We start from the raw sequence: 14,115 nt of genomic DNA on the forward strand, positions 1-14,115 counted from the left end.
CACGCGCTGCTCTAGTGTGATCGCCACGGCCGGTCCACGCGCTGCTCGCTAGTGTGATCGCCACGGCTGGTCCACATGCTGCTCTCTAGTGTGATCACCACGGCCAGTCCACGCGCTGCTGTTGGTGCTGCCCTATAAGGTGGGTCACATTGCCATATCTCACAGATGAGGACGCTGGAGCACAGAGAGGTTCAAGAACTCGCTGAGGGTCACATAGCCAATAGGTTTGGAAACCTAGATGTGAATCCACGCAGTCTGGCTTTGAGATCCGTGTTCTGAACATCTGTTTCTACTGCCTCAGTACATATGGATATAGATGTAAATACACATAATAATGTGAGTATAGATAACACAGCAACATTAATGACAGTATTGTAAAAATGAGCTATTATCCTGCCACACCGTGACTATAAAATTATATGTATGTTACATGCGTTTTACACAGCTAAAATCAGGGTGTTTACACTTCATTTTCTGCCGTCCTTTATTTATAAAGACTTTAGAAGGTCACTGAGTTGTTGTATCAGTCTGCTCCTGAAGTGATGCTTGCCGAGGTTGTTTTTGTGTGCTATTGATTTTGGACAACACCATAGCAGGTATCTCTGCCCCTGCCTTTGCATTTCCTCTTCATGATTGAGTTGGGCTGAGTCCCCCAGAGCAGACGTGGCCCTCGCTGTTTGCTCGGTAAGCAGGCAGTGTTGGGGGCTGCCGAGGGCCAGGTGCTGCAGTAGGCACTGGAGAAAGGGCCGGGAAACTGCATATGGGGCCTCGGGCTTCAGACTGTGTCAGAGGCTTGTGACAGAAACAGAGACATGCTCAGTCAACAGCAGAGTGCCAGCTCTTGAGGAAGTCAGTCCTGCTGCCAAGGCTGCCAGGAGTCCTGGTTCTTTTCTTTCTGATTCTTTTGTCTACTGTTTTCATATTTTAAGGGTAAGGGATGGGTTTTTTTTTTTTCTCTTTTTACCTTAGTGTATATGATTCTGGTTGTTGGTAGTTATTTTGGAAATGGTTTTTGGATATATCATGTTTTAAAATCAGTTGGTTGACAAAACATTCTCTGATCTCTCTTTTCCATGGAAGCAATTGCATCTGCAAAGGAATGCCCTCTGTGTGATTCCTCAAGATTTCTTTCAGTTACTACCGAACCTGACTTGGCTGGACCTCCGGTACAACAGGATCAAGGCACTTCCTTCTGGGATTGGGTCTCACAAGTAAGTTGTTTGTTCATGTTTCCAGAGCTTGCAGCTCGTCTTGTAAGTGCATGAGTGCCTGTTCTGTTGCTCCTCGTCCTCTGCTCTCGATTGCATTTTTACCTCAGAATAGAAACATTTCATAGTCTTTGTAAAGCCAGCTAGGAGCCGCGACGGCTGAATGTAGCCAAGGCACAGAACTGTAATGGGATATTTGGTGCCATGGCGAATGCTGTAGCCACAGTGAATTTTGCTGGGTGCCTGGTGTGGTTTTTGTCACAGCTCTGACTCTCCTTGTGTGAAGCTGCCTGAAAATCAGAAATAACTCTGATGAGTTAAACCAGCTCCTTTAGCTGGGCACAGTGGCTCACACGTGTAATCCCAGAGCTTTGGAAGGCCAAGGTAGGCAGATCTCCTGAGGGCAGTAGTTCAGGATCAGCCTGGTCAACATGGCAAAACCCCATCTCTACTAAAAATATAAAAATTACCTGGACGTGGTGGCGGGTGCCCATAACCCCAGCTCCTCAGGAGGCTGAGGCAGGAGAATTGCTTGAACCTAGGGACGGAAGTTGCAGTGAGCCAAGATCATGCCACTCCACTCCAGTCTGGGCTACAGAGTAAGACCCCGTCTCAAAAAATAATAATAATAAACCAGCTCCTTTGCTCCTGAGGGCTCCCGTGTAAATTGGTTCTTGGCAAATAATGAGAAATTCTTCTCACTTTGGAAAACTGGGAGCACTCGAGCAAGCCCCGGGTGTCCTGCCTGTTCCCACGTTTCCCTTCCCAGGGTTTCCTGGCATTCCCACGTGTGGGGTGTAATCCTGACCAGGGCGGAAATGCCACACTTCCTTTCCCTCCTCCGCCTGGCCCTTCCCCAGCAGCCGGGACTCTCACTATGGAGACACCCTCCTTTCCTGAGCCCTCTGCTTCTGTGCCCACATCCCCGACACCATGGCTTTTTCACCTTCTGAAACCATCATCGCCCTTACCTCTTTTCCTTTTTTTTTTGAGCTGGAGCGCAGTGGTGCAATCTTGGCTCACTGCAACATCCGCCTCCCGGTTCAAGCAATCTCCTGCCTCGGCCTCCCAGTAACTGGGATGACAGGCACCCGCCACCATGCCTGGCTAATTTACATACTTTTAGTAGAAATGGGTTTTCACCATGTTGGCCAGGCTGGTCTCAAACTCCTGACCTCAAGTGAATTGCCTGCCTCGGCCTCCCAGAGTGCCGGGATATAGGCATGAGCCACTGCGCCTGGCTGCCCTTACCTCTTTTGATCAGTGCTTCAGTGGCTGCTGGCCCCACAAGGTCGTGGGGTGTCCCTTATGCCGTGCTGAGGCGCTGGATCCGAGAAATAAAGAGACAGGACACAGAAGAACTGGAAAAGAACAGCTGGACTCGGGGGGGAGGGGCACGTCACCAATGAGCAGAGACAGGCAAGGCTCCAATGCCCAGAAGCGTCTGTATTTATTAGGTACAAATGGGGGAACAGTCATGAGTGAGATCATCATCTATAAGCTTAGTGATGGGGCATATATAATCACATAACAAGCGAGGGGGCCGCCCCATTGTGTCACCTGGGCAGAGAGGTGGGCCACGCGCAATAGGGGGCTGCGTACAGAAAAGGGGTCCACCCCCATTAGATCACCGAGGCAAGGAGGCGGGCTGTGTGCAGCAGGTGTCGTGTGCACGACACTTCTTATCTGGGGGCTGGAGACTTCAAAGGATTTCTAATGGAAGGATACTGTAAGCCAGTGCAGTGGGAGCTGACAGATGTGTGCTCTTCTCTAAGATATTTATGGGAGGATGATTTGAGCCAGCACAGAAGCAGGAAAAGACTGACAGGGTGTACAGCCGCCGTGACTGGTCACATCAGAGGGGTTCTTCTCCCTCGGTTATTTGTGGGATCTCAGGCCTGAGGCCGACTTTCCACAGGAACTGGATGCAAGGTGCTACAACTCCTTTCTCAGGAGGAGAGGCTCCTGCTCCAAGCCTGCCATACGGCGTTTGCCCTTTCAGACAGGGACGCCACCGCCTGGGTCTTTGGTTCTCGTCCTGGTCTGGCTATTTTCCCATGTGCTGCTTCTGTTCTGTGACTGCTCTAGGCATTCCTCCCACTACAAACTACTATGTGGTTCTATGGAAGGATTCTATAAATCAGCACTGAATGTGTCAGTACAGCTCCGACTACAATACCTGTATGATTATATAGAAGGATTATACGGAACTAAGTACATTAGATATAAGTACTATGTATGATTATATAAGCTAGACATATGGAAGCAGTAAGTTATACTTCAGGCACTAATTCTATAAACTAATATGTGATTATATATAAAGGATTACATAAAGGAAATAGCTGAGTAATAACACTATAACTAAGATATTCTTCAGGCACTAACTTTGCCCGGGGTTTGCACAGCTCTCCTTCCTTGGTGCCCATGTCGGGGGTTACCCACAGCCCCTCCCCTGAAATGAGTGTGTCTGGACACAGCCCTGAGGTGGGCATGTGCCTGGCAGGTGCAGGCTGGCAGGGAGACCTGTGTGGTGGGGGAGGACTCTAGAGGGGGTAGTGGGGCTCAGAGACCAGGGTCTCATTGTGGATTTTACAGAAGGGCTTGGGTAGAGAGGGCTGGTGTCAGACTTGGCTTATAGTCGCTCTGTGAGGAGGGGGCTCTAGGGCACGGGTGGGGCGGGACACCAGCCGTGGCTACGGCAGCAGTTCATGCAGGAGGGGCACCCTGGGCATGACTGGCCATGGCAGGGCCTCAGTGGGACTCCAGAGCTTGTGGGACACGGGTGGATGTGGGGCCACAAGAACAAGAAGGGTGTCCAGGGTACCCCCGGTTCCTACGTGAGGAATTATGTCTCCAAAGAGCCACGGTGGCTGCTGTGTGTCTGCAGAATTGAGGCTTGCAGGAGGCGCTTCACTTGCCTTGAACTCACTGGCTTTAAAAATGTTTTATAAGAAGTCAGCATATTTTGCTATACGTAATGGAAGAGAAGGATGCATCATTCATCCTGTGGTCTTCAGGCTCTGTGAGCAAGCCGCTTATCCAGTGATAAGTGGTGTCTCAAGCAGGTGGAGACACACCGGGTGCATCTCCATGGAGCTCCTAGGGACTCTGGGGTCTGCAGGGTGGATCACAAATGGACCTCGAGGAGAAGCGTATTCTGGAGCTCAGCTGGTATATCTGCCACGCCTTGCCAGCTGCTTGTGTGATGGGAGCTGCGTGGGAGCCAGGCGCTCTGGGCAGGTGTCCACCCTGTTCCTCACGGCCTCAGGAGGTGTCTGAGCCTGTGGCTGAGAGCGTTTGGGAAGGATTTCTTCTTCACAAGATCATCATCTTCTGGGTTTACAATCACTGAGTGCTATTTTATCCACAAATGGTTTTAGCCTTACAGAGTTCTGGAGAGTAAGTGCTACTCAGAGGGTGTAAATGAACTAAGACCTGTTCCCATAACTACCCTTCTTTTCCCTAAAATAGGTATACAGTTCTCAAAATTTGAAATTCTTTGATTTTGCCAGTCAAAGCTGCCTAATGTTTTTGAAGATACACTTTTATTTGTGACCTGTGACCTATGCTAATATTCAAATTAGATCAGCTGCAGAGCTAAGCCATACTACTCCGAAAGGCAAAGTGATCACGGGCTTATTAAAGCCCTGAACCTCTAGAAACACATAGTTAAAAGGGTGGCAGTGTTAGTGAGCCGCCTTCTCAGTGTCCTGGGTGTGTGAGCTTGTAGTAGAGAGGAGAGCGGGGAAGCGTGGACCAGTTCATTACTCCTCAGGCAAAGAAGTCCAACTCAGTATTCACATTTATATGTTCATTTCAAAATCAATGAAGCAAAACAGTCCATGGGTAGGCTTTCGGTTACTGGCAGTAAGCATTTAAGGAATTAACATTTATAAATTTGTAATTTTAAGTGTGCTCAGAATATTTTAATGATATTATTACATAAGGTAGAAAAATCCGTTCTGTACTTTCAGGTTAATAGTAAACATGCACCCCCTGGAATCCCCCTCAGGCAAAAACCCCACCCAGCCCCACCCAGCAGCACACAGATGGGCCAGAACCTTTCTGCTTTGAGGAAGGGCTGCATTGGAGAAGCTGAGGGCATGTGCTGCCCTCACTGTCCACCTCAGCACCTGGAGGCCTCTGTTTGCCTTACAGAGAGCAGGCACTGTTCTCGTTGGCTGGTTTTATGTTAGCAAAATTCAGAGGGAGTAAACCAAAAACAGTGAGCTGAACGAACAACATTGAGATAACCCACTTTTGCACACTTCAAGAAAAGTTTACTTCATAGAGTTTATTCTTTAAATACTTCAAATAATGGCCGGGTGCCGTGGCTCACACCTGTGATCCCAGAACTTTGGGAGGCCAAGGTGGGCGGACCATGAGGTCAGGAGTTTGAGACCAGCCTGGCCGGCATGGTGAAACCCCATCTCTACTAAAAGTAAAAATAAAAATTAGCCAGGCATGGTGGCATGCACCAGCTACTCGGGAGGCTGAGGCAGGAGAATTGCTTGAACCTGGCGGGCGGAGGTTTCAGTGAGCCGAGATTGCGCCAGGAGATCCAGCCTGGGCGACAGAGCAAGCCTCTGTCTCAAAAAAAGAAAAAAACTTCAAATAAGGAAAATCCAAGAAAGTAAGTAGAAAGAAAATTGTCTAAACCTTAAGTAATCTGATTTTCCTGTGGGGTTCCAATCAAAAAATTGAACTTAATTTAAATGAGGGCTGAGTGTGGTGGCTCATGCCTGTACTCTCAGCACTTTGAGAAGGTGAGGTGGGAGGATTGCTTGAGCCCAGGAGTTCAAAACCAGCTTGGGCAACATAGGAAGACCCCGTGTCTACACAAAATACAAAAATTATCTAGGTCTGGTGGCACACATCTTGAGTCTCAGCTGCTGGCAGGGGCTGAGGTTGCAGTGAGCCAAGATTTTGTCACTGCACTCTGGCCCGGGCAACAGGGTGGAGACCTTGTCTCAAAACATAATGTTAGTAATAAAATGTGAAAACCAAGAAGCATAGTACAATAAAAGATACAAGATAGAGTTTAATAGAAAATGTAGATTTTTCCATCATTTGACTAGTAAATTTTTACATTCTTCCCTGTCTGTCTGTCTAGGCATCCATGGTATATTTGGGCTGCATTTTGTGAGGACGGTACTAGGTGTTAAATGAAAGCAGGTGCCTTCCAGAAATGCTGCTGTAGCCGTGTTTCGTACGTGGAGGCTTCTCAGAGTCCCCAGTGTACCGATGATCCATCTCCACGCAGGGCGGGATATGCCACGTAGTGGAAGTCTTTCAAATGTCTTTGGCCTTAAAAAACTTTTTTCACAGAGCATCATAAAACATGGGCATTCCTCACAACACGTTTTAGGAAGAATGGTTTACAGTGAGGTTATAACTGGAAGGTATGAAAGCCCAAAATAGCGGTTCATAGCTGGGGGAGGTTTTGCCCCCAGGAGACTGTTGGCAATGTTTGGAGATATCTGTGGTTGTCACGCGGGGGGTGGGTCAACTGCTGAAGAAAGGCGGGAGGGGAACCCTACCCCACAAAGCACGGGACACCGCCACACCTACGGACTGCCTGGTCCCACGTCCCAGCGGTGCAGGGCGTAGACCTGTGCCTGCCGACGGCAGCAGCCTGCCTGAGTGCCCATTCTTGTAAACTGAAGTGTGCCTGTATTGAAGTTGCCCCTGAGAGAGAAGAAAAACGAAGAAACTTGATGAAATGAAGAAATTTAATTCCCTGCTTTTTAAACTTTTTTGTTTGTTTGCTTTAAAGGCATTTGAAAACTTTGCTTTTAGAAAGAAATCCTATCAAAATGTTACCTGTGGAGCTGGGTAAGTGATAAAACAATAAAAAGATGATTTTTAAATGCTATCTTTTGAACTTACCAGACCCTATAATGGAAGTATCAGGCATGACAAAGGAGGCTAAGCTGAATATTTTTAAAATCCTTCCTACCTCTAGGACTAAGATAATGTAGCTCTCAAGAGCTGTTGACACAGCCTGTACTGTTCCAATGGAGGTGTGACATGTGAGCCTCGTGCGAAGCACGGTCACAGTGAGGGGCGTTGACGCCAGCTCCCAGCTAAGGAAACCTAGGACCCTGCACACACCTCTGCAGGCCCCACGTGCTGTCTCCACTGCATCTCGCTGGCCTTCCTGGGAAGCTTTACCACTTGCATATGTTCCCAGGCCTTGTCACGACCACTTGTCTAGACCCCAGAATCTAAACACTCAAAACCAAAGGCGTACGCTCACAGACAAATCAAACAGGTGTAGAATATCACAGAAGCAACAGTTTTATGACCTTTAAAATATCTAGCAGAAACAGCATAAATTAGTCTGCCAGTAGCCCAGGCAAAAATGTCTAAAATTCTGCAGGCATTTCTATTATGAAGGTGAAAAGCATTTTGGAGAACTAATTTATGGTTACTCATTAATTTATAGGTCAGCTGCTACCATGTAGACAGTATAAAAACAGAGATAGATACACATGTATACATTAAGATTTTATAGCTTTGATTTTATTTTTAGCCGTGAATCAGGTAAAACTCACTAGTTTAAAAGAACAGCTGAGACCACGCATAGTGGCTCATGCCTGTAATCCCAGCACCTTGGGCACCAAGGCAGGAGGATCCCTTGAGGGCAGGAGTTTGAAACCAGTCTGGGCAACATGGTGAGACCCCATCTCCACAAAAAATAAAATGAAATTAGCCAGGTGCAGTAGTGCATGCCTGTGTTCCTAGGTACTTACTTAGGAGGCTAACTTGAGCCCAGGACTTCAAGGCTGCAGTGAGCTCTGATTCCACCACTGCATTCCCACCTGGACGACAGGGTGAGACCCTCTCTCCAAAAACAAAACAAAACAAAAGAACATTTGGGTTAAATTGTGCCTTGGTAAATGGAACGAGTTATGGCTGGAACCCTTACACAGTTTCAGAGAAAACAGAATAGCAAATTTACATCTCAAAGCACAGAAAGACAATTTAAGCTTTTTAAAGAAGGAGTTTAGGTTCGTTTGAAGACTAAAAATGGATGACAAGATAATACAAAGTCATAGGAACTTGCCACAGGATTTTGTAAGGAAACCAGTATCATTTTAGATAGGTAGCTTCTAGTTTAGTCTCCGTTTTCCAGCTGGACCACTGAGCTCAGGGCAGAGCCCATTAATGGACGGGGCCAACAAAGTATTTGCAGTTTTTAGAGCCTAAAACTCACCTACCTGAAAAGCAAGCGCAGCTGAAAGGCAGAACGCCTGAATACCCAACATCTAAGCATCTGTCTTTCACACCAAACCCTGGGCCCCTCAAGTTGGCAGATGTCACAGGACTGGGCCCTGCAGTGCTTCCCCAGCGCTCCTCACTCTAAGGACATTGCCCTGAGCCTGCTGAGGGACCCAGCACCCATCAGCCAACTGCCCACCACAGGAGTCTTAGCTCTCAGTGGCCAGCGTTTCCACAGCCTCCAAGTGTTCAAATAACTTCCATTTTTAGTGATATTTCACATTTGTGGAGTCCTATATTATATTTTTCTCTAAGCACGATTTTCTTCATTTGCTTGAACATATTTAAATGGCCACTTTGAAGTCTTTGTTAAACCCAACATCAGGGCCTCCTCAAAGACAGTTTCTGTTGTCTGCTGACCTCCTGAGTGTAGGTCACGTTTTCCTTTTCTTTGCATGTCTTATTGTTTTTATGTTGAAAATGAGCATTTTAGATAATATAGTATCATGACTTTGTATTCTGAATTTTACAGAATTGTGAAGGTTGTTGTGGCTGCTTCTGTTTGTTTGATTTATTTGTTTTTTGGTAATTGTCCTGGTCTTAATTTGTGGCATCTGTCTCCTGCAGAGTTACCTTTAAAGCAAATCTTTGACATCTGTTAATATCAGTTTACCCCAAATACTGAATAGAATCATTTGTTAAAATGTGAAAACATTTACTATTACTTGTTCCTCATTTTCATTTCAAGAACAGTATATAAATGCTGACAGTTGTTTCCTCCGCCACAGGGAGTGTACTTACACTGAAAGCCCTGAACTTGAGGCACTGCCCTCTGGAATTCCCTCCACAGCTCATTGTGCATAAGGGATTGGTGGCTATCCAGCACTTCCTGCGGATGTGGGCGGCAGAACACTCTCTCCCCAGAAATCCAGCTTCTCAAGGTTTGTAGGATAGTGATTTGTGACAAAGCACATTAACGCTGAAGTTACAGCTTTGTAAAATCAGGGCAGAACCTGTCTTCTCTTCAGTAGCGTCCTGAGAACTGCGGGAGCCATGTGTCCTCTGTTGAATTGACATAGCTCACGCTGATCTCTGGGACGACCCAGTCATCTCTCTGTCTTTTCCCCGGTGCTGTAAATCTGGCCACGGATTTACACTGCTGTGCGCATTTATAGATCCCATCTACAATGGGTTTTGGTAGAAGTTTATTGTGACCAATCAAATGAATCAATTATCACCTCCAAGCCACCCAGAGGCAGCTGCTTCAGGAATGACTTGCTGCTCCATTAGACGGTGATTTAAAAATAAGCACAATGAACTATTCCTTCTTTCTATCAAGGTGCAGGAAAATGGCCCCGTAGACACGTTTCATCTAATCACCTTGTTGGTAGGTGCTCACTAACCTGCTCTGTTCTTTCAACATACTGACCAGCCAGGTGTTTTCAGGTGCTCACAATGTGTTCTGGTCGTGAGTAGGCACTGTACTTACACTTGGAAAAAGTAAAGTAAAATTGAGGTAAAGGAGAACCGTAATGAAAGCTCGACAAAAAAGTGAAATATTCTGAAATATTTTCAGAATATTTAAACTTTTACTATTTGTGATATACTTTGATACTTAAGAAAAATGCATATGTTTGGAACAATTAGCCAAGATAATTATACATGTGCTGTAATTGAAATGTGTAAATAATTAGGTCTTTGTAAATAACACTTGATCTCGCACTTTGACCCAGGTGGCCTCTATTTGGAAATTGTTTTAAATGATTAGGGATCAGCAGTTGGCCCTGTGCTTGCTGAGTTTGTAGACATATTTTAACCAGGTCGTGGCAGCCTCCATTGGTGCGTCGCTCTGAAGCTGCCCAGCTCTGGGGCACCCTTGACCCTGACACTGCCAGGACGTCATGATACGAACAGGAAGAGGAAAGTGGGCACTGGGCACCTCGCAGGAGCTGGAGGCAGGTAGCGGAGGCCATGGAGTGGCTGAGGAGAGACAGGACTGGGACCTGGAGATGGCTGAGACAGGGACGGAGGGGCACAACTGTCAGGCACAGTGGAGCCGGCATGCAGGGAGCTCAGGAGACATGGACAGACCCCAGTGGAGGACCAGAATAAAAAAGGGGAGACGTTGAGGGTTCATTCCGATGGAAGGAGACTAAAGGAATAGGAAAATGGATGTGATGGCTTCATCCTGCATTGGATCCTGGGCCAGGAAAAATAGGATAAAGGACACCATTGGAGCAGTTATCCAGGTGTGAGGAAGGCTAGCCAGTGTCGACAGAGGTCAGCAATGGGACGCTCCTGGTTTTGGTGAATCGCTGTGGTGATGTGTGAGTGTCTCCGTCTGAGGGTGGAGGGGCAGGATGTCTGAAGTTGCCCGGACATCCTGGTAACTGCGCCCCGGAGAGGCGGGGGCAGGTGGGCTCGCAGGCCCAGCCCCAGCAGCAGCAGCTGCAGATGGGGTGCAGGGCCCACCAACTGCTCAGCACTGCTGTTACAACTTTTCTATAAGTTTGAAATCATTTCAAAATAAAAGTTAAAAATGTTATTAAGTAACTGGTCAAAAATAAATACTGACTGACTCTTTTTTTGATTAGTTTCTATAATGTACATTTTTAGCACTTTGCCCTTTGAATTAACTTTAGAAAATACTGGGCCGGGCGCGGTGGCTCACACCTGTATCCCAGCACTTTTGGAGGCCAAGGCAGGTGGATCACTAGGTCAGGAGATTGAGACCATCCTGGCTAACACAGTGAAACCCTGTCTCTACTGAAAACACAAAAAATTAGCCGGGCATGGTGGCCCATGCCTGTAGTCCGAGCTACTCAGGAGGCTGAGGCAGAAGAATCACTTGAACCTGGGAGTCGGAAGTTGCAGTGAGCCGAAATCGTGCCACTGCACTCCAGCCTGGGTGACAGTGAGACTCTGTTCCAAAAAAAAAAAGGTATTTTTTCTGGTATCCCATTCTTCCTGTTTGCTTACATTTTCATGAATTTCAGTTTTGTCACTGGCCCTAAGTCAATTATCCATATGCAGATTGGTCAAATATACATGGTTCTAGTCACTAGTACCCCAGGGGGAATTTTACAACTTCATAGGACGTTTTGAAGCATGTTTCCCCATTTTTTAGAACTTTTCCTTTCAAACCTAAGACCCTGAGCACGTAGCAGTCAGGAACCTGTGGCAGCCAGGGGCGTGACGTCCACGAGACTGTGTCTACTGCAGCGCCCACCTGGGATCTCACTCAGCCTTCTGAGAGGGGAGACCCCCTCCACATCTCCCTCCTTGCAGGACTCCACCTCCTCCCTCCAGATAAGAAGGAGGGTAAAGAGAAAAAATACCAAAGAGCTGGAATCCGTGGTCACGTGACTTGCTGACGCCACTGACCAGGCCGTGATGAGGCCCAGGGGCTGGGAAGATGACTCCCTTTTAGGTTCCCAGCATCTCTGCTATCTATAAGCCTTGAGAATGTTGCAAAGAATGTTATCACTACCAGCCGGAGCCCGGCACTGGGTCACCTCCTCCATATTTGCACAACCCAGACCCACTCCTGGAAATACCTCTGCCAACTAATGATTTACTGCCTTTGTTTTGTCTCTGTGAGCCCCTCCCCCGCCTATTCCCACTCCTGCCACATGGGAACTAGCAAATCAGTGAAGTCAAAGATCGTGAGGTCAATTGTCCAGCCAATAGACGGTGACACAGTTTCGCCTCAGTTTCCCCTTTAGAGTTACAAGCCTATAAAAGGGAGAGAAGCTGCTTTTCGGTGAGCTTGGTCGTTAAGGCGTTATCCGCCGCAGCTCCAAGCTGAATAAAAAGCTGTTTCCTTTCTCAGTTCGGCGTTCGACGGGTTTTATCCGTGCCGCTCCTGCTACATTCCAGTCGTGCTGGGCACGTACGTGCCGGGAGCTGGCCGGTAGGCCCCAGTGGCTCCCCAAGTGCCTGGGCTTCTCCCTGAAGCTATGTTTTGCGAAAGTCATCAAAAGCATCACCAAAGAAGAAACAAGCAGGCATAATGGGCTAAACATGAGTTAGAAATAAAGATGCTAAGTGATCTGAGGGGAAGCAGAAATGTCGATTAAATGTGGCAAGATTGGCCTGTGTACACTTGCAAAAAGTTCCTCTCGTGGTAAGGCCCGTGTGGGAGGGTCAGGTGGGGCCTGTGTCGGAGGGCCAGGCGCAATCTGGCAATGCTGTTTCCGTTCCCTCCTCGTGGAACTGCTTTGCTTGCCATTGCAGCCTGGCATGGTGCAGATGGGGTGAACCCTGGTTGGACTGACAGGGAGCGTGAGGGCCACGGGGGATCTGGGCACCCCACCCCCATCACCTAGGCGGTCTTCCCAGAGGACGCCGGCACTGGCTTGTTGAGTGAGTCAGAGAGGGAAGGTGTTGGTGGCTCCTAAAGCAGTGTCTTACTCTACCAGGGGCTGCGCCAGCTAAAGAGATGACCCTCCACAACCTCCCGAGCCTGGGACTGGAGTTGTCTGCAGACTACGCATCTAACGAAGGAGCTGCGAATGCTGGGGACCCAGAGCAGGCCGTGATGAAAGAGAAAGCTGGCTTTCTCCCGCCCGTGGAAAAGCCCAACCTGAGTGATCTCAGGAAGTCCGCTGACTCCTCAGAGCACTGGCCCAGCGAGGAGGAGATCAGGCGCTTTTGGAAGCTGAGGCAGGAAATTGTTGAGCACGCGAAGGCAGGTGGTCCTGGAAATCAGCTCTTACCGAGGGAATTACCTCCCAATCTCAAGGCGGCCTTGAACAGTGAGAAAGAGCCGCCAAAGCCAAGGCACATTTTCAGGTAAAACTAAAAGCAACCAGGGATTTTCTTGATCTTTGCGAATTTATACAGTTATTTTAAATTATCTTTTAAAACATCAGGTCCACCTTTTAAAGTGTCCCTCCACACTGCCACTGTTTACTGTGCGGGGAGTGCTGGCCCCGGGTTTAGGGTGACGAGGACCTGCGTCAGCCCAGAGCGTCTGCGGCAGAGCTCAGGGCATTCAGAGGCTGAGCTGGCCGGGGCTGAGGAAGCACTCGGAAAAGAAACACAGTGACAGTAGGATCTGTGGCCTGTGCTTTCTCCAGAGAGAGCTTCGAGGATGTCCAAGTTTAAAGCGGAAAGAGGGGGCATCGGGAAGGAAGAAAGAAAAGTAAAAAGTAAAAGTGGGGGCAGGCGGCGAGCCGAGTGGTCACATTCTTGTGAGGCTTCGATGAGCGCTCACTGAATCCACATTTTACCTGTGAAAAGAGAGGAGTGGGGGGAAAGGTCAGTTCTGCAAAAAATAAAGGGAGCGTGTGCAATCGCAGCTGTCTGGGGAAAGGAAGGGAGCGTGTGCAATCGCAGCTGTCTGGGGAAAAGGAAGGGAGCGTGTGCAATAACTGGGGAAAAGGAAGGGAGCGTGTGCAACAGCAGCTGTCTGGGGAAAAGGAAGGGAGCGTGTGCAATCGCAGCTGTCTGGGGAAAAGGAAGGGAGCGTGTGCAACCGCAGCTGTCTGGGGAAAAGTAAGGGAGCGTGTGCAATCGCAGCTGTCTGGGGAAAAGGAAGGGAGCGTGTGCAATCGCAGCTGTCTGGGGAAAAGGAAGGGAGCGTGTGCAATCGCAGCTGTCTGGGGAAAGGAAGGGAGCGTGTGCAACCGCTTGCTGTCTGGGGAAAAGGAAGGGAGCGTGTGCAATCGCAGCTGTCTGG

General features: G+C 48.2%; 1 protein-coding gene across 2 annotated transcripts in view; it reads left to right on the forward strand.

Annotated features, from left to right (window-relative positions):
• LRRC27 (leucine rich repeat containing 27) overlaps nt 1-14,115 on the forward strand; it is a 39,469-nt gene that overhangs the window by 10,836 nt on the left and 14,518 nt on the right. For both annotated transcript variants that reach the window (XM_032282047.1, XM_032282048.1), the window contains exons 3-6: nt 1,081-1,211; nt 6,985-7,043; nt 9,221-9,373; nt 12,854-13,226. In XM_032282047.1, coding sequence (XP_032137938.1) covers nt 1,081-1,211; nt 6,985-7,043; nt 9,221-9,373; nt 12,854-13,226 — 716 coding nt within the window. The remainder of the gene's footprint in view (nt 1-1,080; nt 1,212-6,984; nt 7,044-9,220; nt 9,374-12,853; nt 13,227-14,115) is intronic.

The sequence above is a fragment of the Sapajus apella genome, unplaced genomic scaffold, assembly GCF_009761245.1.
Source record: "Sapajus apella isolate SASKATOON/1434 unplaced genomic scaffold, GSC_monkey_1.0 scaffold13, whole genome shotgun sequence".
Classification (NCBI taxonomy): domain Eukaryota; kingdom Metazoa; phylum Chordata; class Mammalia; order Primates; family Cebidae; genus Sapajus; species Sapajus apella.